Source organism: Natator depressus, chromosome 2, assembly GCF_965152275.1.
Source record: "Natator depressus isolate rNatDep1 chromosome 2, rNatDep2.hap1, whole genome shotgun sequence".
In the NCBI taxonomy this organism is placed as follows: Eukaryota; Metazoa; Chordata; order Testudines; family Cheloniidae; genus Natator; species Natator depressus.
In genome coordinates, this window is record NC_134235.1 from 218,781,636 (window position 1) to 218,806,159 (window position 24,524).

At 41.3% G+C, this 24,524-nt stretch overlaps 1 protein-coding gene across 3 annotated transcripts; it reads left to right on the forward strand.

Moving 5' to 3' along the window:
• Window positions 1-565: 565 nt before the first annotated feature.
• FAM133B (family with sequence similarity 133 member B) lies at window positions 566-24,222 on the forward strand. 3 transcript variants are annotated; one of them, XM_074945929.1, is made up of 11 exons: window positions 566-720; window positions 5,717-5,814; window positions 12,184-12,262; window positions 13,863-13,937; window positions 14,121-14,153; window positions 14,574-14,642; window positions 16,356-16,451; window positions 19,039-19,086; window positions 20,104-20,199; window positions 22,050-22,101; window positions 24,086-24,222. In XM_074945929.1, the coding sequence occupies exons 1-11, from the start codon at window positions 697-699 to the stop codon at window positions 24,088-24,090; spliced, it is 675 nt and encodes a 224-aa protein (XP_074802030.1). In that variant the 5' UTR covers window positions 566-696; the 3' UTR covers window positions 24,091-24,222. The 3 variants fall into 3 exon arrangements, with proteins under 3 accessions (XP_074802030.1, XP_074802028.1, XP_074802029.1); XM_074945927.1 differs by having other exon boundaries at window positions 22,050-22,097; XM_074945928.1 differs by lacking the exon at window positions 566-720 and adding an exon at window positions 3,707-3,815 and having other exon boundaries at window positions 22,050-22,097.
• The last annotated feature ends 302 nt before the right edge of the window (window positions 24,223-24,524 follow it).

The window sequence follows — 24,524 nt, forward strand, 5'->3', positions numbered from 1 at the left end:
CATTTAAACCAGACTACCTGATACTGAAGGAAGGTTTACTGCTCTTTAATCCCTCCTACCTAGTGCCTTCCTCCAGTACGCCAGCTGACGAAGAAATTGCTTATCTTTGTTGGCAGCTCGGCCCCTTCCTTCATTCTTAGCTTTTGTCTGAACTGGATGAATACTCTCCAGGCCGAGTCTTGCTGCACTCACTTTGTGCCTGCACCTCCTCTTTTGACACCTCACTCCCTGGCAGTACTTCCCCTCTATCACCTGGGCTGGGCAGGTTACTGTCCTGTCCCAAACCCAGCTGTGGCGTAAACTGCGGCAGGGGGTCAGCTTCTCTGCAATGGCTTGCTCGGCCTCAGCTGCTTGTCCCTCCGTGTGCCGCCCGCTCATCCGACAAGGGTGCTGGCCGCCTCGAAAGGCAGGCGGGGAGCGGCAGCATTGTGCCCCTAGCAACGGGCTGGCTGGGGGGCGGGGGCTCGTAACACCCTCGGCCTGGCCGCCAGGCCCAGCCCCAGGGCGGAGCCCAGCTGACTGGGGCCGGGCCGGGCGCGGGCGGCGGGGCGCCAGCGCTGCGCGCCCTGCAGGTGGCGCCGTGCGCCCGCCGCTTGGGCCGTGGGCAGGGGAGCCGAGCTGGGCCTCGCCGCCTCCTGCTCTCGAGTTCGCGGCCGGGAGCGCGCGGCGGAGCCGAGGCGTCTGTGCGGCGCCGCCATGGGGAAGCGGGATAACCGGGTGGTGAGTGACGAGGGGCGCGGGCTCGGGGTGGCGGCAGGGCCGAGGGGAGGCCGCCAGGGGAAGCGCTGCTGCGTCCCGCGCCTCAGGCCGGGCCTGGCCCGGGGAGACCGGGGTGTAGCGCTCGGCTCAGCCCGGCCCGGCCACCAGCCCCTCAGCTGAGGGGGAGGGGGCCTCGGTGAGCCCTGCTCCGCTCCAGGCGCCCCATCCCATCCCCCTCCCCCCCGAGTGCGCCGGCGTATCACCGGGCGTGGGGCTGTGCGGGGACCCCGGCCTCCCCCTGCTCCATGGTGGGTCTGCGCAAGGGTCAGACCAGGAGGGGCTCTTGTTGCTGAACGGTCTAAAGTATATTTGCAAAATTGCAGTCTGGGGATCGCAAGATGGGGGGCAGTCCCCAATATCCGCACAATATCCGTGTCGTCATATATCACAATGGCGGTTCTTGGCCGCATGAAAGGCTTGACTCTGTCGATATAAACTGGGAGCCGATGATGATGATGATTACAATATAATTGTCCTGCCAAAAATGTCTCCCATCACCAGTATGGGATTCTTGGGTAAGGCATGTGGTGCCGTTCACCTGGCCTGGCATGTTTCCCAGCAGAGTAAAAGACCTTTCTCCACTGATCGTAAATTCTATATTGTGCATCATGTATTCTTTCAAAACTGGGCAGCTAGGCCACCCAAGGAATTTACTTGTGTCATATGTGATAGAACTGTTCATTTCCTAGTCAAATCTAGCACAAATCACTAATGACAATACGTAGTTTCTGTCTGATATCTGTTTTGTGTTCTGTCATGTGAAAAAAGTTAGGGTGCTGGCCAGTTCCTTGCAAAGACATTTTCCTAGCAATATTATTTTATTATTGAGTGTGCTAAGCCGATCTATGGAACAAAATAAAACAAAACAAAGACCTCTGGCCTAAAGTATTGGATACATATGGGTCCTTCTCTCTGCACAGATCCTTGTCTACACAGAGGCTCTGTTGACTTCAGTAGGTTATTCCTCAAAATAAGTGTTGGCGTCCTCACATGTGATCTAGTTGTAGGATCAGACTTTAATGTTAGGTTGTCAACCTTCCTGTCCTTCAGGTCCTTCCTTAAAACTTCCTCTTTTCAACTAGCTACCCACCACTAACCATCTACAAATACTTTTATACTTGACCAGATGTTCATATTTCATTTAATCTTATTCAAATACAAATTTTGCAACTAATAAGCTGTGTGATAAAAATAAACCAAATCACATTATTTTGTTTCAGCCTTTCTCCCTTCTTTGTCTGTATTTCAAATTTAGGCTGTGATCCTGCAAGATGTTCCCAGCAGACAGATCCTTTCAGTGACTTTAGTGGGGCTCCTTGTGAGCATAGTGGTCTCCCTGCAAAGAGAAATTGATAGTATTCAGGCCTTGGACTGTAAGGCCATGTTTACAAAACTTTTGTCACTAATGTCAGTTAGGAGTGTGATTTTTCTACAGCATTTTTATGCTGGCAAAAGCCCTGGTGCAGATGCAGTTTTATTGGCAAACAAGTGTGCTTTTGCTGATATAGTTCCCTGAGTAAAAAAAAATTGAGTATAAGCTGTACCAGAAAAAGAACTGTTTTGCCAGTAAAAAGAACGAGGAGTACTTGTGGCACCTTAGAGACTAATGCCATCATGTGCCAGCAATGCCCCTCTGCCATGTACATTGGCCAAACCGGACAGTCTCTAGGAAAAAGAATAAATGGACACAAATCAGAGGTCAGGAATTATAACATTCAAAAACCAGTCGGAGAACACTTCAACCTCCCTGGACACTCAATTACAGACCTAAAAGCCGCAATTATTCAACAAAAAAACTTCAAAAACAGACTCCAACGAGAAACTGCAGAACTGGAATTAATTTGCAAACTGGACAGTATTAAATTAGGCTTGAATAAAGACTGGGAGTGGATGAGTCATTACACAAACTAAAAACTAATTCACCATGCTAATTTTCCCCCTACTCTTACTCACACCTTCTTGTCAACTGTTTGAAATGGGCCATCCTGATTATCACTAGAAAAGCTTTTTTTCTCTTGCTGATAATAGCCCACCTTAATTGATTAGTCTCATTAGAGTTGGTATGGCAACCCCCATTTTTTCATGTTCTCTGTGTATGTGTGTGTGTATATATATATCTCTTCCTACTGTATTTTCCACTGCATGCATCTGATGAAGTGGGCTTTAGCCCACGAAAGCTTATGCTCAAATAAATTTGTTGGTCGCTAAGGTGCCACAAGTACTCCTCGTTCTTTTTGCTGATACAGACTAATACGGCTACCACTCTGAAACCTGTTTTGCCAGTGTAAACTACACCTACACTAGGAGTATTTGCTGGTATAGTTATACTGACAAACCTTTCTACTGTAGACAAGGCTTAAGGCAAGGGCCTTCTCTTTTTTGTGTGTGCATAAAGCACCATGCAAACCACTGGTACAGTAGAAATGAAATAACAGAAATCACCACCCTAGTTCATATTGACACAAGGACAGGTTGGAGGGAAAGGGGCAGAAGGTGTCATGCTTGGTGGGGGGAAAGCACAGAAGACCCTCTGCCCACTAGAGCAGGGGTTCTCAACCAGGAGGTCTGTGGCCCCTGGAGGGGGTCACGAGCAGCTTTCAAGGGATCTGCCAAGCAGGGCTGGCATTTGACTCACTGGGGCCCAGGGCAGAAAGTCAAAGCCTGAGCCCTTCACATGTGGTTTTGGGCGCTGGGCTGTTGCCCTACTCACTACCCCCTAACGCTGGACCTGGCTTTTAAATGCAGAAAAACAGTTGCTATGGCAGGTGGGGAGTTTTTATAGCATGTTGGAGGGGCCTCAGAAAGGAAAAACGGTTGAGAACTCCTGCATTAGAGAATATTCTCCTCCAGAGCTTAGAATGAAACCCAAGATTCCTGAGTCTCACCGTTCCTCTGCATTTAGCAAATGTCTGTGTAACCTGCTGTTAAAATGTCTCCTCTCTTCTAGTACTGGTCCACATAAAGCATGACAACTTACTATTTACTTATTGCTGCTGTTTACTCAGTTAGCTCAAGTGGCAGAAGATCTAAAGGGTCCAACCCTGCTGGTGAACCATGTGGGTTTCAGTATGATATCACATGATAGAATGTCTAGGTTTTTGTTTGTTTGCTCTTTAAAAAAATCTGGGAAATTAAACTCTTAAAAAAAAGTTTAAAAAATCGTTATCAAGTTTGCAAACTCAAGCACCCAAAAGTTAGGAGATTCCCTATGAAACCTTAATTTGGCCACTTTCTCCATATATATTACAATACAGTCTTTCATCACATGATCACATTCTGTTTTTTACACAAGACCCCTGCCTCATTGAGTGCATAGGGTGGACCTGCTCTGAGAATGAATAAGGGTTGTATAGTGAAGGGGCCAGTTATCTGTAGGACCCCTGATTGGTTTGTTGTTGAATTTGGAAGTTATACAGCTTATTGAGGCAGATGATTAGAGGAAGAGAAAGAATGGCTTCAATCCCTTTTGCATTTGCAACAAAGTTCATATGTGATGTTAGGCAAGCCACTTAGTTTCTGGGTGTTTGACTGAGACATGTGGTGTGACCTGTAGAAGTGTGAGCACTCGCATCTGTTACTGTAGTCAATGGGAGCTGTGTTTTGAACATATAAAGTGCTATATAATTCTAAATATTCTGAAAAATCAGGTCCTAGGTGTGTCAAATTGGGCACCCAAAATTATACTTTGATCTTAATCTCTCCCTGACTCAATTTCCCATCTGTAAAATGGGGATAATATCCCCTTATCTCAGAGGAGTGTTGTGAAAATAAATTCATTTTTGTAAAGCCGTTGGATAGTATAGTCATGAGTGCCATGGAAAAGCCCATGAGGAAATTGATAATTCTGCCTTCAGAACATAAGGAGAAAACAAAATCTTGAATAGCCTTTCGCTAATGAACACTGTCCATCATGTGCACTGAATGAAGCAGGGGTCCTTTGGAAGAAATAATATGTGCTTATTTGATTATAGACTGTATCATCATGTACACATAAATGGACTGAATTTGGGTTGCACAGACAACATTAATTGTGGCATTTTTTAACTTCTGAGTGCTCTTGACTTTTCATACTTAATGTTTTTTAATATCGCTTACATGATATCTATTTGTATATACAGATCTGCCTAGAGAAAGGAAGATGTATGCACACAAGCATTAGTGTGGCCATATGCTTCTAGTATATTCATGAACCAAAATTTTAAAAAATTGTTAGGGAATCACTTCCTTACTTAGGTAAACTGGGGATTTTTTAAATATTTGGAGTTATAAAATTTACCACATTTTGAAGTGCATATAAAGAGAATACACAGATGTGAAAAGGAGGAACAGATTACAAAGCTTGATTAATAAAGCCATTATAATTGATCTGTTGCTAACTTGAATATATTTGGGGTTAAAACATATGATTTAGTACTTAAATGCTGCTAAATTCACCAAAGTTTTGTTTATTTACATCTATTAGGGTTTTTAGTTTAAAACAAATCCCAAATGTAGTAGTTTTATTATGTGGTAATATTATCACTAATTAATACAGTCTTGGTTGTGTGCCACCATCAGTTTGTTTCTGGCCAAAGTGAGTCTAAGGCCTGAATGTACTACCTTTGCCGTGCCAGAGAGTAAGAGACTAGGGATATATGGCACTGTAATAATACTTTTGTAATAGAGCATCGCATCCTGAAATCTCAAAGCACTTTACAAAAGAAGCGCTAAGTATCACTAGGCCCCTGGATAGGCCCTTATTCCTTTTGTGGCTAAGTAGATTATGTAATTCTGAATTGGAAACATGGTGTTGAGTCTGCATATCGGCTTGAAGCATCATTTTCCTCTGGCTAAATGCCTTCCATCAATAAGAAACATACAATTTTCCTTACTTACTGAAAACAATTCTATGTGTGGGTTTTTGTTTCTGCAGCAAAGTAGTTCAATTTACTTCTCACTTTGCTTTGTCATCTCCAAGGCTTATATGAATCCTATAGCCATGGCCAGATCACGAGGTCCTTCCCAATCTGCAGGGCCAACAATACAGGACTACCTGAACAGACCAAGGCCTACATGGTAAGTGTGGAAATATCTGATTGCTCCTTCTGCAAAACCACTTATTTGATGAAAGATACTATCTTGTTAAGTGCCCTCCTTCTCAACATACACTGTGATATTTTATAAAGGGATTCCTAGTGTCTGGCCAAAGCATTTTTTCTAAATATCAGTCCTAACTTTATATTTTTAAAAAATGGTTACAGTATAAGATGATGGTATTTCAGCAACCATTTCTGAAAAGGAATATATTAAATTGATCCAGAGGCATTTTTAGCAACAATTTCTCAGGCCATGTCTACACTACAAATTTTGGTTAACCCAAGATACATTGGCAGAAAGTCACCCGAGTTAGTATATTGCGCATGTATGTGCATACTTGGCTGCTTGCATCAGCACTGCAAATACTCACCACTCCTGTGTCGATGCACAGTGTGGTGTAGCACCCGTAAATATCCCAGTGTGTCACTGTCTGGTGCATTGTTCTTTGGGAAAGTTTTGCAATGCATTTTAGGACAGAATTGAGTCACACAGGGATGACTAGGAGCAAGGAGTCAAGTTACCATCATGCAGCTTTCTCCATCACATAATGCCATCCATATCCCAAAATGTTTACATCTTTTTTTTTTAAATCCCACAAACCTGGGCACAGCACTTCTCACTGTCCACCAACTGTGACACATGCATGGAGCCCACAGAGTTCTGCACAATTGTCATGAAAGTTGCAAACACAGGACGAACAGTCCTCTACTATTTGCAGACCCACAGGAAGAACTGCAATGTGATGATTTCTTTGAGGATAGATTGCTGAGGGACATAGTGCAAATCAATTCAGGGCTATTGGTGGCATTCAGGGAGCAGCTAGGGACAGTGGAGCACTACTTCTGGGCTGGAGAAACAAGCACTGACTTGTGGGATGACATTGAAATGTAGTTTTGGGGTGACGAGCAGTGGCTGCAGAGTTCTTGAATGCAAAAGGCAGCATTCCTGGATCTGTGTGCCAGCTCACCCCATCCCTCCAGGGCATAGGCACCAGAATGAGAGCTGCATTGACAGTTGAGAAGTGAGTAGCGATTGCAGTATGAAAGCTTGCAACACCAGATTGTTACCAGTCAGTGGGAAATCATTTTGGAGTTGTAAAATCCATAGTGGGGGGAGTTGTTATGCAGGTGTGTAGGGCCATTAATCGTCTTCTGCTATGCAGGACTCTGAATCTGGTGGCATGCAGGACATAGTGGATAGATTTGCAGAAATGGGTCCTGAACAGCAGTGGGGCCATAGATGGCACCCATTTCCTTATTTTGGCATGGGCCTGCGTTGCTACAGAGAGCATCAGTAGAAAGGGATACTTTTCTTTGATTATGCAACTGTAGATGGATCACCGAGGATGCTTTAGCGATATCAGTGTGGAAGCTGCATGATGCTCACAACTTTAAGAACACAGGACTGCAGAAAGCTGAAAGCAGGGACATTCTTTCCCAACTGGCAGATTATCATTGGCAGTGTTGAAATGCCAGTAGTGATTCTGGGGGACCCTGCCAACCCCTGGCTTCCTTGGCTCATGAAGCCATATGCTGTCCACCTTTACAGCACCCAAGAAAGATTCAGCTACCAGCTCAGCAGGTGCAGAATGACAGTTGAATGTGCTTTTGATAGATTGCCAGCATCCAGTGGCCTTTCAATATTTATTTATGAGATTGGAGGTGGAGTGCCTGTGTACTGAGTTTGAACAGCCAGACACAAGAACCATGAGCTCAGCATGGAGCTATGCAGCTGAGGGAGCCCTTGAAAAAATAACTTTGATGTGGTAGTGTGGGCTGTACTCTTCGTGGCCCTGAAGTTTTAGGGGCTCTTACGAATTGTTTGTGCTTAGTGTACATTTATGAATATTGAACAGTCTTTTAATGAACTTATGAATTGTGTGGTGCTTTCTGTACATTTATAATTTATTACACTGTTACTCACTGAACCTGTGAGTTCTGTCATCCTGTAGAGTTAAATGCAGTTAGTACTTTGAGTAGCGCTAGGGATTCTTCACTATGTTATGAAGTAATAAAGATAAATTTATTTCCAAAAAATAGAAATGTATTGCATACCTAAAACAGTGCCAAAAAAGTGTAATTAAAAAAATACAATAAAAACTTTAAAATCAGAAAGGTAGAAAACATTCCTGTCCATTTCAGTCCATTTTTGCTTCACATACACCATCTGTGACTCTCCCATGTCAGTGCATGTGAGGCTGTGGTTGTCCTTACTGTTGTCCCCTGGCATGGAGTGGTAGGGATGCAGCCCATGATGCCACATGGAATGTCGGAGTCCATAGCAAGTTGCTAAATTGGAGTTCTTCATTGACTGCAGAGAGAGCTGAGTATATGTCAACAAGAGTCTGCAGCATTTGTGTTTGCTGCCTGAGTGCATCTCCCTCTCCTTTTCCTGTGGGGACACCTGAGCCTTTCTCCTGTCTGCTCTTTCCTTTTTCATACTTTCTGAAATATTTACCCTCCAGGCCCTCTATTTACAGTTCAGTGCAGCACTGGCTTGCAGGATCTCACTGAACATATCCTCTCTAGTCCGCTTTTTATCCTCCTTATCATGGTCAGGTATTCCGCAGGGGACCACTCAAGGCCATAGAGGTAGCAGCTACAGATAGATGTATCGTTGGATTTACAGTTACAACAGAAAGCAAAAAATAAGTTTCAGAACTCCCTTCCCTTATTCCCATAAAAGTTTCAAATAAGACTAGCTTATTGACAGTTCAGTTTTGGAGTATCTCTGCACAGCATTGCCCTGCAGCCCCACCCCTGGGGAGTATGGACCACTGATGGGGAAGTGCGGGGGCAGAGGGGGATGAGGAGGGAATTTTTTGGTTGTATGGCCCCTATTTCCATGTGTATGAGTACCAGGCACTATTTTCCACAGGCAGTGGTGACTTTAGCTGATCTCTCCTATGAACAATAGCCTGTTTATTGCAATGGTGCCTGCCGAAGTCATAATAGAGTGGCATGGTAGTGTCCTACCACAGAGGAAGAAATAAGACTGCTATCTCTAGACACCTTCAGGAGAGGATTGCAGAGTGCCTCCCATGAGATTTCTCAGGAGGTTACAAGAGACATCCCTATGTACGTAACAAACTGCTCTGCATGCCTGCTCCCTGCCAGCCCTACAGGGGAATGAAATGCAGATGACAACTCTACCTCTGTTTGTTGTATCATTGCCTTATCTCAAATGAGTAAAACAATGAAAAGTCGATACCTGTTGTGATGCCAGCAGACCAGGTGCCAGTTCTTGCCATAGCCTCACTGAACATTGACAGATACATAGCTGGAAACCAGTCTGGCTCACATGTGTGTTAGTATTGTTAAAATAGATATTAGAGTTATAAGAATGTGTTTAGACTTTATGGAATGCTTATAGGATGCCGCATGTATTAATCCTACTTATAATATCCCATGTTATAAGGTAATGTTTCAGTGTTTGCTCTGTAGCTATAAAAATGTTTGCTAAGGCTATGTCTACGCTGGCAATTGAATGACAAAATTTTTGTCTTTCAGAGGTGTTTTAAAAAAAAAAAAGAAAAGGCAGCCCAACAACCCTGAAAGACAAAAGTTTTACCACGACAAGTGTCAGTGCGAACAACGTATTGTCAGCAGGAGCATTCTCCTGCCGACAACAGAAACGCCGCTTGTTGGGGGTGGACGTTTTTTGTTGGCAGGAGAGCTGACAAACAGGGGCTACACTGCGCAACTTTTAGCGTCATGGCTGTAGCGACACAGCCATGTCACTAAAAGCTGTGTAGTGTAGACATAGCCAAAGACTGTAAATTCCCCACAGTCAGGGGAGACACATTACCAAGTGTGAAATGGTAGTTTATCACAAGAGGTGTTATCTTCTTCCCCCAAAAAAGAAGCTCTACAGACCTCAGACAAGCCATTGTGAACAAAAGAGTTTGTTGATTGCTTCTTCCACACCTCTGAAGAGGGTATGTGCACAACCCCGTCCCATCACAGCCTGAATGCTGGGAGAAGGGAATAAAAATGCATGTTAAGGAGATATTGGTATCTTTATGTTGTTTGGATTCTAAGAGGCAAAGATTCCTAAACATAAGCAGGAGGTCCCCAAGCTGTTTGGCTTGGGTTAGCCCTAAAAGACATAAAAGCTTGCTTATTATAGAAGCTTCCATTACCTTTTGAACTTAAGATTGTACCTCATTAGTGTGTGTACATTTACCTATTTTAACCTTGTAAATAACTCTCATTTCTTTTTCCTAGTTATTAAAGCTTTAGTTTGTTACAAGATTGGCTAAAAGCATTGTCTTTGGTTTGAGATCTTAGTACAGTTGACCTGGGTATAAATGACTGGTCTTTGGGACTGGAAGTAACCTGTGTATTATTGTGATTGTTGGTTTAAAAAAAACCATCTATGACAGAGGCAGTCTTGTCAGGGTGGTAAGATAGATCAGAGTATCCAAAGGGACTGTCTGTGGCTTCCTATTAAGACCGTTATCGTGCCTGAAGAGTTCACACTTATTACTTGGTTGGTGAAATCTAAGTTTGGGGTTCATGCCCTGTTTCTTGACAGTCTGCCCTGAGGTTGGCACTCACGGTTGTGATCCACTCTAGACAGCGTGATGCCTGTGTCCTGCTAATTTGGTCTTGGGTGGGTCACAGTCTTTACATTTGAACATTGTAAGGAAAAATGCACATGTACTCTTGCCTGGGGTTCCTTTCCCTTCATTGGGCTCATCCATGCTTGTCTGGTGGGATTGGCTAGACTGCGGTGGGGTCTAAAAAAGATCCTGCCTCACAGCATAGCTCAGTGGTCCCCAGGACCTTTCTATTGCTATTCCCAGGAGACTGTGGCGGGCACCTGACACCCCACCGTTGAAATGCCACCGCCGAGAAGCGGCAGCGGCAATAAGCGCCGCCACCGAGAAACGGGAATGCTTTTCGGCGGTGGGGTGCCTTATGGGCGCACAAAAATGCCCCGGCAGGCGCCATGGTGCCCACGGGCACCGTGTTGGGGACCCCTGGCATAGCTGAAACCCCCCAGCTGCGTGTCCTCACCTTTGTCGTCCTCCTTACTGTTCACAGCAGTGGTCTGTGTCTTGGACTCTTCAGAGTTATCCGTAGTGGTCTGCGGGGTACTGGTGGGGTGTCTTCCAATTATGGCATGCAGTTTGGTGTAAAAGTGGCAAGTTTGCAGCTCAGCATCTGGTCAATTGTTGGGCTCTCTGGCCCGGTGGCTTGTGCAGCACAGTTCCATTCCTTGTCATACCCTGCATCCCCTAAGCAGTCTTTTCATAGATGACCACTTTTCCACGACTGGTCTAGCTGAGCCTGCATAGACTCTTTCCCTGAAAGGCCCAGGAGATCCAATACGTCCTGTCTACTCCAAGCAGGCATGCTTCTAGTGCATGGAGCCTGCAGGGTTGGTTGGGCAGTTGCGCACAACAATAGACAGCTGCTAGGTGTGCTCGCCAAGGTGGGCAGTTAGGAATATGTGGGAGTTTTAAAGAGAAAGGGTGTGGCTTCTGGGTTCTGTGACCCCCAGGCAGAGGAGTTCACAATTGTGATTAGAGCAGTCACTGCAGGACAGCTACTGGAGGACTAGGGTTGACGTAGGTCATGCAGTGTCCACACTCATGCTGTGTTGACCTCAGTAGGTCAACCATGGCTCAATGCCGTTTGGGGAGGTGGTGTTATTGCCTTGCCATAATAGAGTACTTACATCGACCTGAGACAAATTTGAGTGTAGACAAGTGATATAAGTCGATGCAAGGTGACTTACTCATAGATATTAAGGTCAGAAGGGACCATTATGATCATCTGACTTACATCAACCTAACTTTTTACTGTAGACCAGGCCTAAGAATAGAAAAACTTTACGCCTCTATTTTTTGTCACAGCTACCATTACCTGAATTGTGGGTGTGTCCTCACCAGTTTTTTTTTAAGTAATTTTAACAGTATCACACATGGAAAGAAATTTTTCTGGATACGTTTTCAGAATTGAATTCTACCTTGCAGAATTGTCGTCTTAAGAATTATACCATCTCTTAAGATGAGTTACTAAAATTATCTTGTGTTCAATCCATTTTATCTTATTATACATCAGATTCAAGCATACATTACCTATCACCAAAGTAAGGACTAGATGCTGAACAGGAATTTATTTACAGGACCTAGCCTTTAAGATATGTAAATTGTAACATAACCTAAAAATAATTCTGTCTCCTTTCATGGGAAATTCAGCTAAAGATAAACTGAAGAAACAACTTGGATTACTGTCTGTGCATTTCAGTGGAAATTTAAAAAAAAAATCTTAATGTCTGTGCAGGTGTTTTAGATGTATAGATATCTGTGTAAAATCTATGTATTTTTTTTATATAAAGGGAAGAAGTGAAAGAACAACTAGAAAAGAAAAAGAAAGGATCAAGGGCATTGGCTGAGTTTGAAGAAAAGATGAATGAGGTTTGTGATTTGATTATTTTGTGTTGGTGGATCATTTAGAAAAATTATTCCACTTTGTGTCCACTGTCATTAACAGGATGAAAAGCCCACTGTGTGTGTGTAAGATTCTTCATGAGCTAACTTTGTTATTAAAATATTTAAATTAGAATTACAGCAGTTACAGAGCAAAAACCATCTTTTCCTTTCCCCTGCTAATGCAGAGTTGTTCTCTACAGTATATATCTGGTCAGGTCTAGTTTTGAAAAAGTGCCACCTGAATAGTATTTGAGCTCTTGTAATACACTAGAGGGCCACACACCTCATAGCTTCTGTAGGCTGAGCTTTTTGCGTATCCCTGGGCCTTCTTGCATCCCACTCCATGTGTTCCTGTGTACCCCCCTCCTATGCCCCTCATATTTCAGGGACTCCCTGTAACTGCCACCCAGTCTCCCCCTGCTGGAGTTGTGTGTGGTCCCCCATTCCTCCACTTCTCATATCAGATCCCCCATTCTGCTCCCCCTTGCCAACAGTTCTGTTTACCCCTCATTCAGCCACATGAGGTTCCCCAGTCTCCCCTATCCACTCTGGATTCTGTGTGCTCACTTTTCCACCTTCCCACCCTACCAAGGTCCCATTCTTTCCCACATGTCAGAAGCTCTGCTTAACCCCTGCTTAATACCGGGTTCCGCACTCTTCCCCTTCCCCGCCTCCTGAGTTCTGTGACCCCAATTCCACCTTCCCACCATACCAGGGTCTCCCATCCTCCCACTCACACCAGGGGTTTTGTGGACATCTGCATTCAAACCTACCCATTATTATTTGTTTCAGAGATGCATCATTCAGGGCTTTGACACATTAAAGTCTATTGGGAGGATGAGCAGGGGGATATTGTTCTGTTGGAAGGTGATGGGTGCTATCAACCAGTTGCCTGAATGATAGACAGTCCAGAGGTGTGTGAAGCTGTGGCTGTGCTAACCAGATGGCAAGGGCTCCAGGTGTCCCCCATTTTCCCCTTTCTGTTTTCTGATTTTCCCCCTAATTTATAGGGTTCTGGCCCTTGATACCTAGAACATTCAATAAGGGTGGCACACAGGAAGCTTGGTGGTGTAGGGGAGGTGGAGAAAGAATGCAGGGAGACCCCGGTGGGTGCAGTGCACTCGATTTACAGAAGCAATAGTGTGTGAACCTCTATATTCAATGTGAAATCTTTTCATCAGAGGCTGTCCAGATCCTTACCCACCATCTTTTGAATAAAGAGACACTCATATTTGGTGGTACTTGATTTTTAAAAAGCGGATTACTCACATTGCTACAGTGAACTATGTATGTATAGTTGTAAGTTTAATATCCTAATACAGATAGTCAATTAAGGTGTTTGTGTATATATTTTTGTTTAAATAATGGACAGATCAAGGAGCACATTAGCAAGTTTTGTCAAATGAATATTAATCTGTTTATATAAAATGAAATATGTAATCCTGTAGGTTTAGGATTAGTTGAATTATCTTTTTAAAACTTGCAAAATAATACTTGGAGGCTCTGTCACAGATGAAATATTTCAAAGGTTCTTGTTAACACCGGTTTGAAAATTATGCCAATGGTCACTATCACTGTTTTTCAGAATTGGAAGAAAGAACTAGAAAAACACAGGAAGAAATTATTAGGTGGAAATGAGAGTTCCTCCAAAAAGAATGAGGTAAATATCTTAAGTCTGGTAAAGTATTCATGAGTTGGATTTTCCTGATGTGACATTCTTGCACTGAAACAGCCATCACCAAAGAATACAGGTCAAAATGCAAATTCAGAACTACTTTCCTTGTCTGTGACATATGTCAAGAGATCATGATACCATGTAACAAAATTATCTCTTTCTTTTTAGAAAAAGAAAAAGGAAAAGAAGAAATCAAATAGGGTGAGCAAAGTTTTCAGGTTTTTAAGTTTTACGTGGCTTGAGTTCCTGAAAAGACAAAATAAGAGTGTAATTTGGTATTTTAGGTAGATGTTTAAATAACTATGCTTGTGTTGCCTGTTATCTGAGAGTGGTAGTTTAGTTTGTATTTGAGTGGAAAAGGTTTAAAAATAAGAAGGTCTTACTTTAAAAATAGATCATTTGGCTAGAATGCCACACCTTTGTTTGCTTGAGGAAATACCACTCATACAGCTTAATTTAAGAAAATCTCTGCAGGCTAGACTCTTGGAACTAAGATCACTACAGATAACATTTGCAAATGCAGAAGCATTTGGGAGAGTATTTGGATGTTCCTTTAACTATTTCTCAAACAGACAAAATGCTGCATCTCACAAGCTTTAATTTTTGTTGTGTTTGGTCAAGTTGTCTTCATCTTCCTCTTCTTCATCAAGCTCTGATTCTTCCAGGAGTTCATCTGATTCTGATGATGAGGTGAGAACTAACATACCAGAATTGTAATTTTTCTGTTTTCTTTGAAAATATGCTAGTGTATAATTCTAGAATATGCTTGTGCCACTTACTCTCTTATTCAGGTTATTATTAGGGTGGTGCATTCAAGAAGAAATGTATGCTTCTTGTTTTAACATGGAAATAGTGGTTGTAGATTAGTCAGCATTTTAACAGAGGCTTCAATTTAGCAACTACTTATGCATCTGTTTACACACTATGAACTGTCCCATTTACTTCAGTGGAACTGCTCAGTGCATACTTTTAAGCACATGAGTAAGTCGTTGCAGGACTGGGGCCATAATTTTTTTTTGATTAATAGTAACCATTCATGGCCCTACATCTCAGGAACAGTAGCCTGAACAGTTAGATAATTTGTCTGGTAGTACCCTGTTAATTATACATGAAGGGGTATTGGTTTATCTGTGAGATCTGAAACTATAACTGTAGTTTTTTTAAAGGCAAATGAGTTAAAGACCTGATATTTCCTATAACCAAATTAATACACGATAATATAGTGAATACGCAATACTCAAACAAACTTGTTAAAAGAATTAACTTCTGGCCTCACAATTGTGCTCTCCGCTCTTGTGTAAGAGACTAACATTTGGTCCCACAGTTCGTTGCGGGCCCTCAACTTCCATTGAATTCAAAGGGAGTTGAGAGCTCTGAGCCTATGATTAGGTCCCTTAGCATTGATGCTTCACTCAGAAGGCTAACAGAGACTTAGGAGTGCTACAGAGATAGCTGGAAGGAGTGGTAGTAGCAATCCCTTTTATTTATTGTGAAACAGTGGGTTATAAAGCAAGCCCCAAGGTGGCTTTCAAGTGATGCTTTGAAGAAAGGAAGCATATAATTGGGAACAAGAAAGGCAAGTCTGCAGAGCTCTCACAGGGAGATAGAAGACTTGCCTCTTTCTTTACAGCGAGGAAAGAAACTTCTAGTGCGCAAAGAAGTATAGAAATGAACATGACGTTAATATATCTGTTCAATTAATAGATTTTTCTGTGCACCAAAATATATTTTATAGCAACATATTAAAAGAACACTAATGAAACTTTTTTAAAATGAGTGTAATTGTGGTTCATGATAACTTTTTAACAATAGTTTTTGCAGTATATATATTTTACATGTAGATTTTTAGGCTGCATCTACCTAAATGTTTTACTCTTACCTTTTTATGCATTGACTAAGGAAGGTTATCCTCTTGACTACAAATAAGAACTTCTGTATGAACGCTATTTATTTTGAGTGGCAGGTTTATAAACTGGATTCACTTTGATTTTTACAGAGAACTGTGTGTTATTTGGCATTTCTTTAAAGAAAGATAATTTCCCCTCTAAATTAAAAATAAAACCCAGGCACACAATTATTATTTTGAAAAAAATCTGTTCATGGCATTTTAGGCTAGATCACTTTGAAGATGAAGAGTCAGGCCCTATGATATACTTTGGAAAAAAGTAATAAACAAGGAAACTAGAAAAATTTGGATTTATCACTAATATAAATTTTGAATAAATGCAGAAATATTATGAATATCATCCACTCTAAGAGCCAGTCATCTCTGTAGTGCGGTATTCATCAAGAGAGCATACTTACACATAGGACCTTGGGTTTCTGTGTTCTTCAGATTGAATATTCAGTTATAGCTTCACTATGAACACATACAAACTTTTTCTCTAAAACATTTATGGATAGGATAAGAAACAAGGGAAAAAACGGAGAAAAAAGAAGTATCGCTCCTTGCGGAAATCTTCTGAAAGCTCTACTTCTGATTCTGAATCAGACAGCAAGGTAAAATGTAATGATGTTTTAGCATTGGGAAGTTTTCCTTTATATTGTAAACATTATCTGATTTTGGTTTTGCATATCCACTTTTTTATTTCTCTTTCAAACATACAATGCTACTTTATGGGAGCAAGCAGTGCTTCCAGCCTTCTGCTTCCATACTCCAAGAAGTATTATCCTTATTTGAGCTCAGTACGCTGGCTGAAAGGAATAGTTTGATCTTTAGAGAGCAGACTTGTCAATGATTCCAAACTATTATCACTAACTTTCGAATTATAAATGTGCCTTATTTCCTGTCCAAACAAGCTCTGTTTTAGTGTACAATAAGCTAACATTTAAAACCTATAAATGTCTTAATTCTTTGTCAGTGTGTTGTTTTCACGTGTAGGGGTTTTTTTTAAATGAAGGTCTGACAGGATACCAGTGCTTAAAATACACCTCTACCCCGATATAACGCGATCCAATATAATGCGAATTCGGATATAACACGGTAAAGCATTTCCCCTCCTCCCCCCTCCCTCCCAGGCTTGTGCAAGTTTTTTTAAAGGCAGCGCGCTCAGAGGAGGAGGAGGAGTGGAGGTGAGCTGCGGGGGGGGGGGGGGGGCGTGCGGGGAGGGCCGCAGCAAGTAACGGGGGTGGGGGCGCAGAGGAACCGCTCCCCGTCCCAGCTCATCTCTGTTCTGCCTCCACCTCCTTCCCCCCCGACCGCGCCGCTGCTCTGCTTCTCCCCCTTCTCTCCCTCCGTCCCAGGCTTGCTGCACCAAACAGCTGATTCGCAGCAAGCCAGGGAGGGGGGAGAAGCGGAGTGGCGGCAGCACGCTCAGGGGAGGAGGCAGAGGTGGAGTGGAGGTGGGCGGAGGGGCAGGGCAGGGAGCTGCCAGTGGGTGTTCTACACCCACCAGTTTTTCTCCATTGATGCTCCAGCCCTGGAGTACCCACAGAGTCGGCGCCTATGGTGGCAGCATGTCTGGCTCCAACATGCTGCTCTGAGCGGCGTGTTAAGGGGGCCAGGCCAGGGCCGGGGGGTTGGATGAGGGGCAGAGAGTCTTGGGGGGCAGTCAGGGGACAGGGAGAAGGGGGGGTTGGATGGGCCGGGAGTTCTGAGGGGTCAGTCAGGGGGCAGGAAGTAGGTGGGGGCAGGAAGGGGGCGGGGCCAGGCTGTTTAGGGCGGCACAGCCTTCCCTACCCTGCCCTCCATAGCAAGTTCGATATAACACGGTTTCACGTATAACGCAGTAAGATTTATTGGCTCCTGTGGACTGCGTTATATCGGGGTAGAGGTGTACTGCCTTACCAGATGTCTGTGGGAAAAGTACTTTCCCTTCAGAAATTGTACACTCTGCAGCACAAATCGAGCCTTTCATAAATGCAGTTATGGGGAGGTTTCCCTTTTCTTTGCTCTATTTGGAGTCGTGCATACCCAATTAATTAAACTTTCTGGTATGAATTTTGGACTTCATCCTGTGTAAACTAGAAAATAAACAAATTGTAAGGAGTCTGTCAACAGTTCTTTACACTATATCAGGTAGAAATTATATTTTTGGCATAAACACTGGTAATCTAAGAAGCCACTTGTGAAAGCTCTTTGGGGCTCAGTCCTGTCTTCATTTATCTGTAAAGTACCTAGCTTAGTGTATGTGCTATACAAATAATAACAACTAGCTCTTTATATAGTGTTTTTCATCCACAGATATCAAATGATTAAATCATTCCTCACATACATACACACACCAGTTTTTGTTAATGTAAGTTTGAAAATTCATCCCTCACACACACGATGGGGGGGGACACGACATTTAGACACCTCCTGCTGCTGAATTGGAGGACAGAAGTCTCCGTTCTTTCTCTCTCCTGTCAGCTGAGGTGAGGTGGGTGGAGAGACTCACAACCTTACCATTTCTTCCTTCCTAGTTATTCTCCATCTCTGATACTTTCTTCACTCTGTTGGCCCTGCTTTCATTCTGCCTTTTCTACTGGGTCATGCACAATATGCCTCTTTGCTACGCTTTCAGTAGAAATTACTTGTCTTGTATTATCACCAGACAGGAAGGAACAGCAGAGAGGCACTCCATACACGGGGATCTAATGGGAAAGCAGAACATGAACTGTTCTATTGGAAGTATGCTTCATCTTAGGCTTCATCCTGTCCCCTAGGATCTCCCAAAGGGTTCTTTTCTCACCCAACACTTGTGGACTCTGCCGTGGTAGCATGTTGTGGTTTTTTTTAAGATTCTTAGGAATAGAGTGATGGTGGCTGACCTCCTATATAGGTTGTATGTATGTTCTGCTGAGCAGCATTCTATTCCTTGATTCCCCACAGGCCTACCAGAGTAAGAGCAGTGTCTTTTTATACTGCAGGGCAAGGACTGAAGCAGTTGTACCAAAATGGTAGTTTTTTCATAATGCTCATGTGAATTGCCAGGTAAAATATCTCAGACCAATTTGTTAGACTGTAACCCAGAACAACCATAACAGCTTTGAAAAGTAGGCCCTTTTATCCAGTGTAATATATCTGGTCAAGATTCTGTTGTGATTCATACCATTGTGTGCTGAAACCATTATGTAAAATTAATTATTTTCACCTTCTATTTAGGACAGCACAAAAAAGAAAAAATCAAAGGAAGAACATGAAAGAGAAAAGGTAAAATATTAAGTACTTGAAAAATAAAAATCTGTCTCAAAAGGGCATTTTATACAAATATAGACAAAGAACCACATTTTTAAACAGAGGCACAGATCTTGGGTAAGGCAGTTGTGAACCTATGCTTGCACATCTGAGGACAGATTTGCAAAGGTCCTCAGCTTCTATTTAATTATTGCCAATGGGAACTGCTGGGTGCTGAGCTCTTAAGAAAATCTGGTCCCAATAGCTGCCGAGTGCAAAAATTGCTAGTTATGTGGCAAGTTTGCAAACTTGCTCAAGCAGATAGGGTGAATTTAAGAACAAATGTCTAAGTGGCTTTCAGGTGGTCTTCTGTTTTTTGTTTTGTTTTGTTTGTTTGAATTTACACCGAGGACTGAGAGTCATCTTATTAGCTGCTGCCTCCAGCGAGAAGTCTTTCTTATAGTAGCTGGGCATCATCTCTCTAACATTGCCAGCCATTCAGCACTCTCCTCTGGGCTTATACCATTCCTTCTTTCATCAGCAGGTTAACAGTAGGTGCACTTCAATTCCCTGTGATATCCAGCCCTAACACTAGGTACTCTCAGAATTTCTGGATCCTCTGCACCCAAAGATGAGTGTTAGCGTAAACTACTGCTCCTGTAAACCACAGAGCATTTGTGAGAACTTAAAATAAAACAAAAGAAGGTTTATTTAAGAAAGAATAAAGATTTAATGAGAAATGAGAGAGAGTGATGGAAACAAGTACTTACAATACAAAACAAAATCATAAAACGTAAACCTAGGTCTACACTTATCAGTAGTTACCCTTCCTACCTAATAAAGTAGATTTTCCCCCAAAGTTCAGTCCTTTGCAGAACTGGCTGGTTTCTCAATAATAACCTCTTGAAGTCCCTTCTAATCCTACATGTCTATGATTCCATAATTTAAATGAAACGTTAAAGTCAGTGGTTTTGTCACAGTCTAAGTGTTGTATTATTTTAAAGGCTGCACTTTCCCAGCAAACAAAATACTTATGTGTTTTATTTTGTGTAGGACAACAAAAGTCTTAGTAGGAAAAGGAAGAAAATTGATCGTGGGAATGGACCTTTATCATCTGAATCGCTATCAGAGTCAGATCCTACAGAGGAGGTCAGTGTGAAAATACAACCTAAATTTCAAATTTTAAAAAAGTATATTTGGTAAGTTAAATGTGTATAAGTGAGTAAACTAATTTGACTGTACTTAACTCATCAATAGACTAAGTGGCAAATTATGTATTATCCTGAAGCTGTTCTAGCTCAGTTTAATTGGATTTCAGCAATGTGACCTATCTCAAAGTTGTATAAGCACAAGCCTATTTAAAAAGGACTCTTGCAATTCATTAAAGTTAGAACACTTACCACTTACTGATTATTTTGAACTATTTTGTTATAGTTAAAATTCCGAATACCATAATATTCACTAACATCACATTAAATGCTTGACATATTGACAGTTTATGTGACTGTCATTTCATTAGTGTGTGTACAAAGGCAGGGGATTTCCATCTCACTTGTATTAATGTTCATTACCACTGGACATTGATTACACTTGCAGTGTTTGTTTTTTTTAAATCAAGAGGGTTAATTTGAGTTTAGTCCCTGTTCTAATATTGAGATCCTTTAATCATAGTGGATTGATTTAAATCAAGTACTTGTAATCACCAATTTTAATCATGATTTAAATCGGTAAGCAGGAAACCTTGATTTAAATAGTTTTAGCTCTGTTTTGCTTTTGTACTTTTTATTAAAGGTTGATTTTCATTGGTTGATAACCATTACAGCATGTTTATTTACACCTAATTTAGCCTGTACACTAAGTTTTGTACCTCTTAGTAGGATACACTGTATCGATACACATTTATTCATCAGTTATCTAGCTTACCGTACATTTTATTGAGATCTTAATTTTTACTCTTTTTTATTATGTTTAGCAAAAATCATGAATGAGACATTTACTAGATGGTTGATTGATTCTTTTTATCAAAACATGTTTCGTATTTAAAACTGATGTATTAAACAAAGGAAATACCTGTAGTTAGTGAATTTAATTGATTTGTTTCTGGACACAGTTTCCTTTAGGATTGTAAAACTAGTAGAGCTCATCCTCTCACTCCTAGCTTTTATTCATAGCTTGAAAGAGGAAAGCAAGTTTTTGTGCTTTTTCAACTCCTAGTTGGTTTCTTAACTTTGAATCAACTGTTCTTTGAATTGAACGTGGTATAAACTGAAAGGAAGAAAATATTCTCTTTGCACTTGCAGAAGAGGCTACCGCTGTCAAAAGCTGGTTTAGCATTTCAGCAGACTCTTTGGTTCCAGGTACTTAAACAGTGACTTCCTCCAGTTCAGTAGTATGACTTTCTTTAAAACTTCAGCAGCAAATGTGTACTGCTTAATATTATTATTTTAAATTTAAATAATTTTGATATATTATAGTAAGTTAAGTCCAAAATAGGTTGTCATAATTTCAGAGGTAAATTTCAAATTCAAGTTTAAATAGCTTTATTTTTAAAAATTAAACCTGTATTTAATTTACATTTTAAAAATTGATTTTATTTAAATTATCCATTTTTATCCACTCTGTTTTCCATATAGAATTCCAGACTATGTGAAGGCTAGGGAAAATTGGAGTTGTTATGGGTTTTTTTCACATAGGTAGTTTTAATAATTTTACTGGCATCTACATGGTAATTCCCTGCTATGCTATATGTTGTATAAGTAGACAGACATTGTTTCCTTGAAAGCACTCAGCATTTTTTATTTCCAAAACCGGATGATACTGGCTAGAATGATTTGCAGAAAATAGCACAGATATCCCGGTGTATTTCTTCATATTGTTACAACATTATATGCTGTACCATATTGTGCCATCATGTTTTATAGCCAAAGCTAAAACTTTTTACTTACAGGTATTTTTGGAAATATTGTTTGGCCACAAAAGCTTATTAATTATTTTTTTAGGTACAAGTGAAAAAGAAAAAAAACAGTGAAGAAAGAGAGAAAGTAACAGCAAGTATCATTCCTATTCTCATATTTTTAGAAAGTGTCTTAACTATGTAAGAAATTAGCATGTACTTTTGTTGTCTCGGACAACACCCTTTACAAAGTTGAACATTTTATGGAAAATTCTACTCTCAGGTACACAGTTGTAAATCGAGAATAACTCAATCTACTTCTGGAAGCTCCTTGGCCTTTACATCAGTGTACCTGAGAACAGAATTTGGCCCTGTATTCGTAGATTCAAGACCAGAAGGCACCATTGTGATTATCTAGTTTGACCTCCTGTATAACACAGGCCCCAGAACTTCCCCAAAATAATTCCTGGAGCTATCTGTGTGTTATCTAAATACAGATATGTATGAGTAGAAAAGTTATTTTCTAGATGGAGTAAATGTCAAATCTGTTTACTTACGTTCACATTAATAAAATGGAACATTACCAGCGTATATCATATCGGGTTTATAATATACATCCTGCTCCACAATATGTAGGAAGATATTCTGTTCTATGCCTCATAAGGTCTGTCTACGTTGCATCTGGGAGTGTGCTTCTCAGACTGGATAGACAGACATACACTAGCTATGCTCAAACTAACCCACTAAAAATACCAGTGTGGATGTTGCAGTGTGGTCTGCAACACAGGCTAGCCACCTGAGTATGGCTAGCTCATGCACTGGACTAGACATACCCTATAAGGTGCAGCACTGAACTCTCAGCCCAGAAAGAGGGTGGGAAAAGAAGTTAAGGCAGCTTTAAAACACCTTTTTTCCCTCTTGATTTGGGGTGGCTGCAGGGGCCCCTGGCATAACTTGAAGAGCCTTGGAGGCCTATGTAGGTTATAGTAACTGCCCTGTGGGCCCCAGCAATGCTCATTCTCCCCGACACTGGATACTGAGTCCCTCCCCTGGCACACACTCTATGCCAGAGTTTGGGAAAGAGTCCTCCAAAGGCTGTCCCAGTAGTGCATATGCTGGGAAATGCTCCTCCAACTGAATAAGGGGCTTTTACCATCCCTTTACGCCTCTCTGGCCTTTTTACCCAGTACAGTGGGTCAGGAGCTGGGATGAGGATCTTGTGTTTAATTTCTTTACAAGGACCTTCTGCATTAATCTCTCTTAAACTGTTTTGTTCAGTAAGGAATCTACATAGGGATTTGAAGTTATAAATTTTCCAGAGTTGGGCAGGTTGTCAGCCACGTGACTCCCAGTGGCTGATGTGTTGAGCTTTTTCTTTGAAATAAATGTACATTACATACATTGTATACTGCACGGAAGCTGTATATCTTGTGTATAGTAGAACAGATATATATAGTATTGAGTGACAACTCTTTGTATCATTGTTATAGCATACAACGTAAACCTGGTCCTGCATGCCTTACTCAGGAAGAACTGCTGAAATTTTGCCTGATTAAGGACAAGAGGGTGGTTCTACTAGTATATGTGTTTCTGAGTTTAGAGTATTAATGTTCGGTCCTGATCCGGCAGCCGTTCTTTGACTGTATAAGGGTTTTCACAGTTGAGCTCCTACATTATCCCAAATTAAATGAGGCATAAGTGCTGGAGGCTGGAGCCTAAGACAGTTTATTTTACTTTGTCAGGAATGGGGAAATCTAACTAAAATGTGATTAAATAGGGCTTCCTACCCTGCTCTTTCACAAGTATGCAAAATGCCATTTGCATCACAAACACCCATTATCTTATTGATTTCTCAAAAATGTATAAAGTGTTCATGTGACTTAAAAGATTAGGAAACAAAATTAGAGACAATGACTATTTCAGACCTCTTACCAGACCAAAACAGAACTAACTTTAAAAAAATCATTCATAGTATTCTATCTTTTTTTTTTTGTTTTATACTGTTTATTTACGTAGTAATCTTTTATCTGAAATAATTTTGGACAAATACCCTTTCAAGGTTCTTACACCACTTTGTTAGCTGAATTTTAATAAATGGGTTTTGGCTTATGAAATAACTAACATTATTTAACTGTTTTAAAGGATAAAACAAAAAAGAGAAAGAAGCACAAGAAACACGGTAAAAAGAAGAAAAAGAAGACAGCTGGTTCAAGTTCAGATTCAGAATAACACTTAAAAATCAAGCGTGTCCCTTCAACAAAAGTGCAATGACTAAAGGAAACTTCAACTGTGAAAATTATCGCAAACTTTACCACACTGCATGAGTTTTCCAGTGTTTTAGAAATATTACTAGACTTTCAATAGCCAGCCAGGTGCTACTATGCCCAAAAGTCCATTGTTGTTGCCTGCTGCTTAATACCTGGGGTACAAAATTCTTTTAATTACAGTAGCCAGTGTTAGCTTAAAATCATAAGAGAGGGTGGTCCAGCTAATATGTAAAATATTAGGAAATAGAATGCAACCTTTTAGATACTAAAAATAGTGTTTTAACAAGTTAGTAATATAGTCTAATTTTTAAATC

Bases quoted from the DNA above. Each gene is read 5' to 3' on its own strand.
- FAM133B (XM_074945927.1), top strand. From the start codon at position 697: ATGGGGAAGCGGGATAACCGGGTG. The intron at 5,815-12,183 runs GTAAGTGTGGAA...TTTTATATAAAG, and splicing joins AACAGACCAAGGCCTACATG to GGAAGAAGTGAAAGAACAAC. The intron at 14,154-14,573 runs GTGAGCAAAGTT...TGTTTGGTCAAG, and splicing joins AAAAGAAGAAATCAAATAGG to TTGTCTTCATCTTCCTCTTC.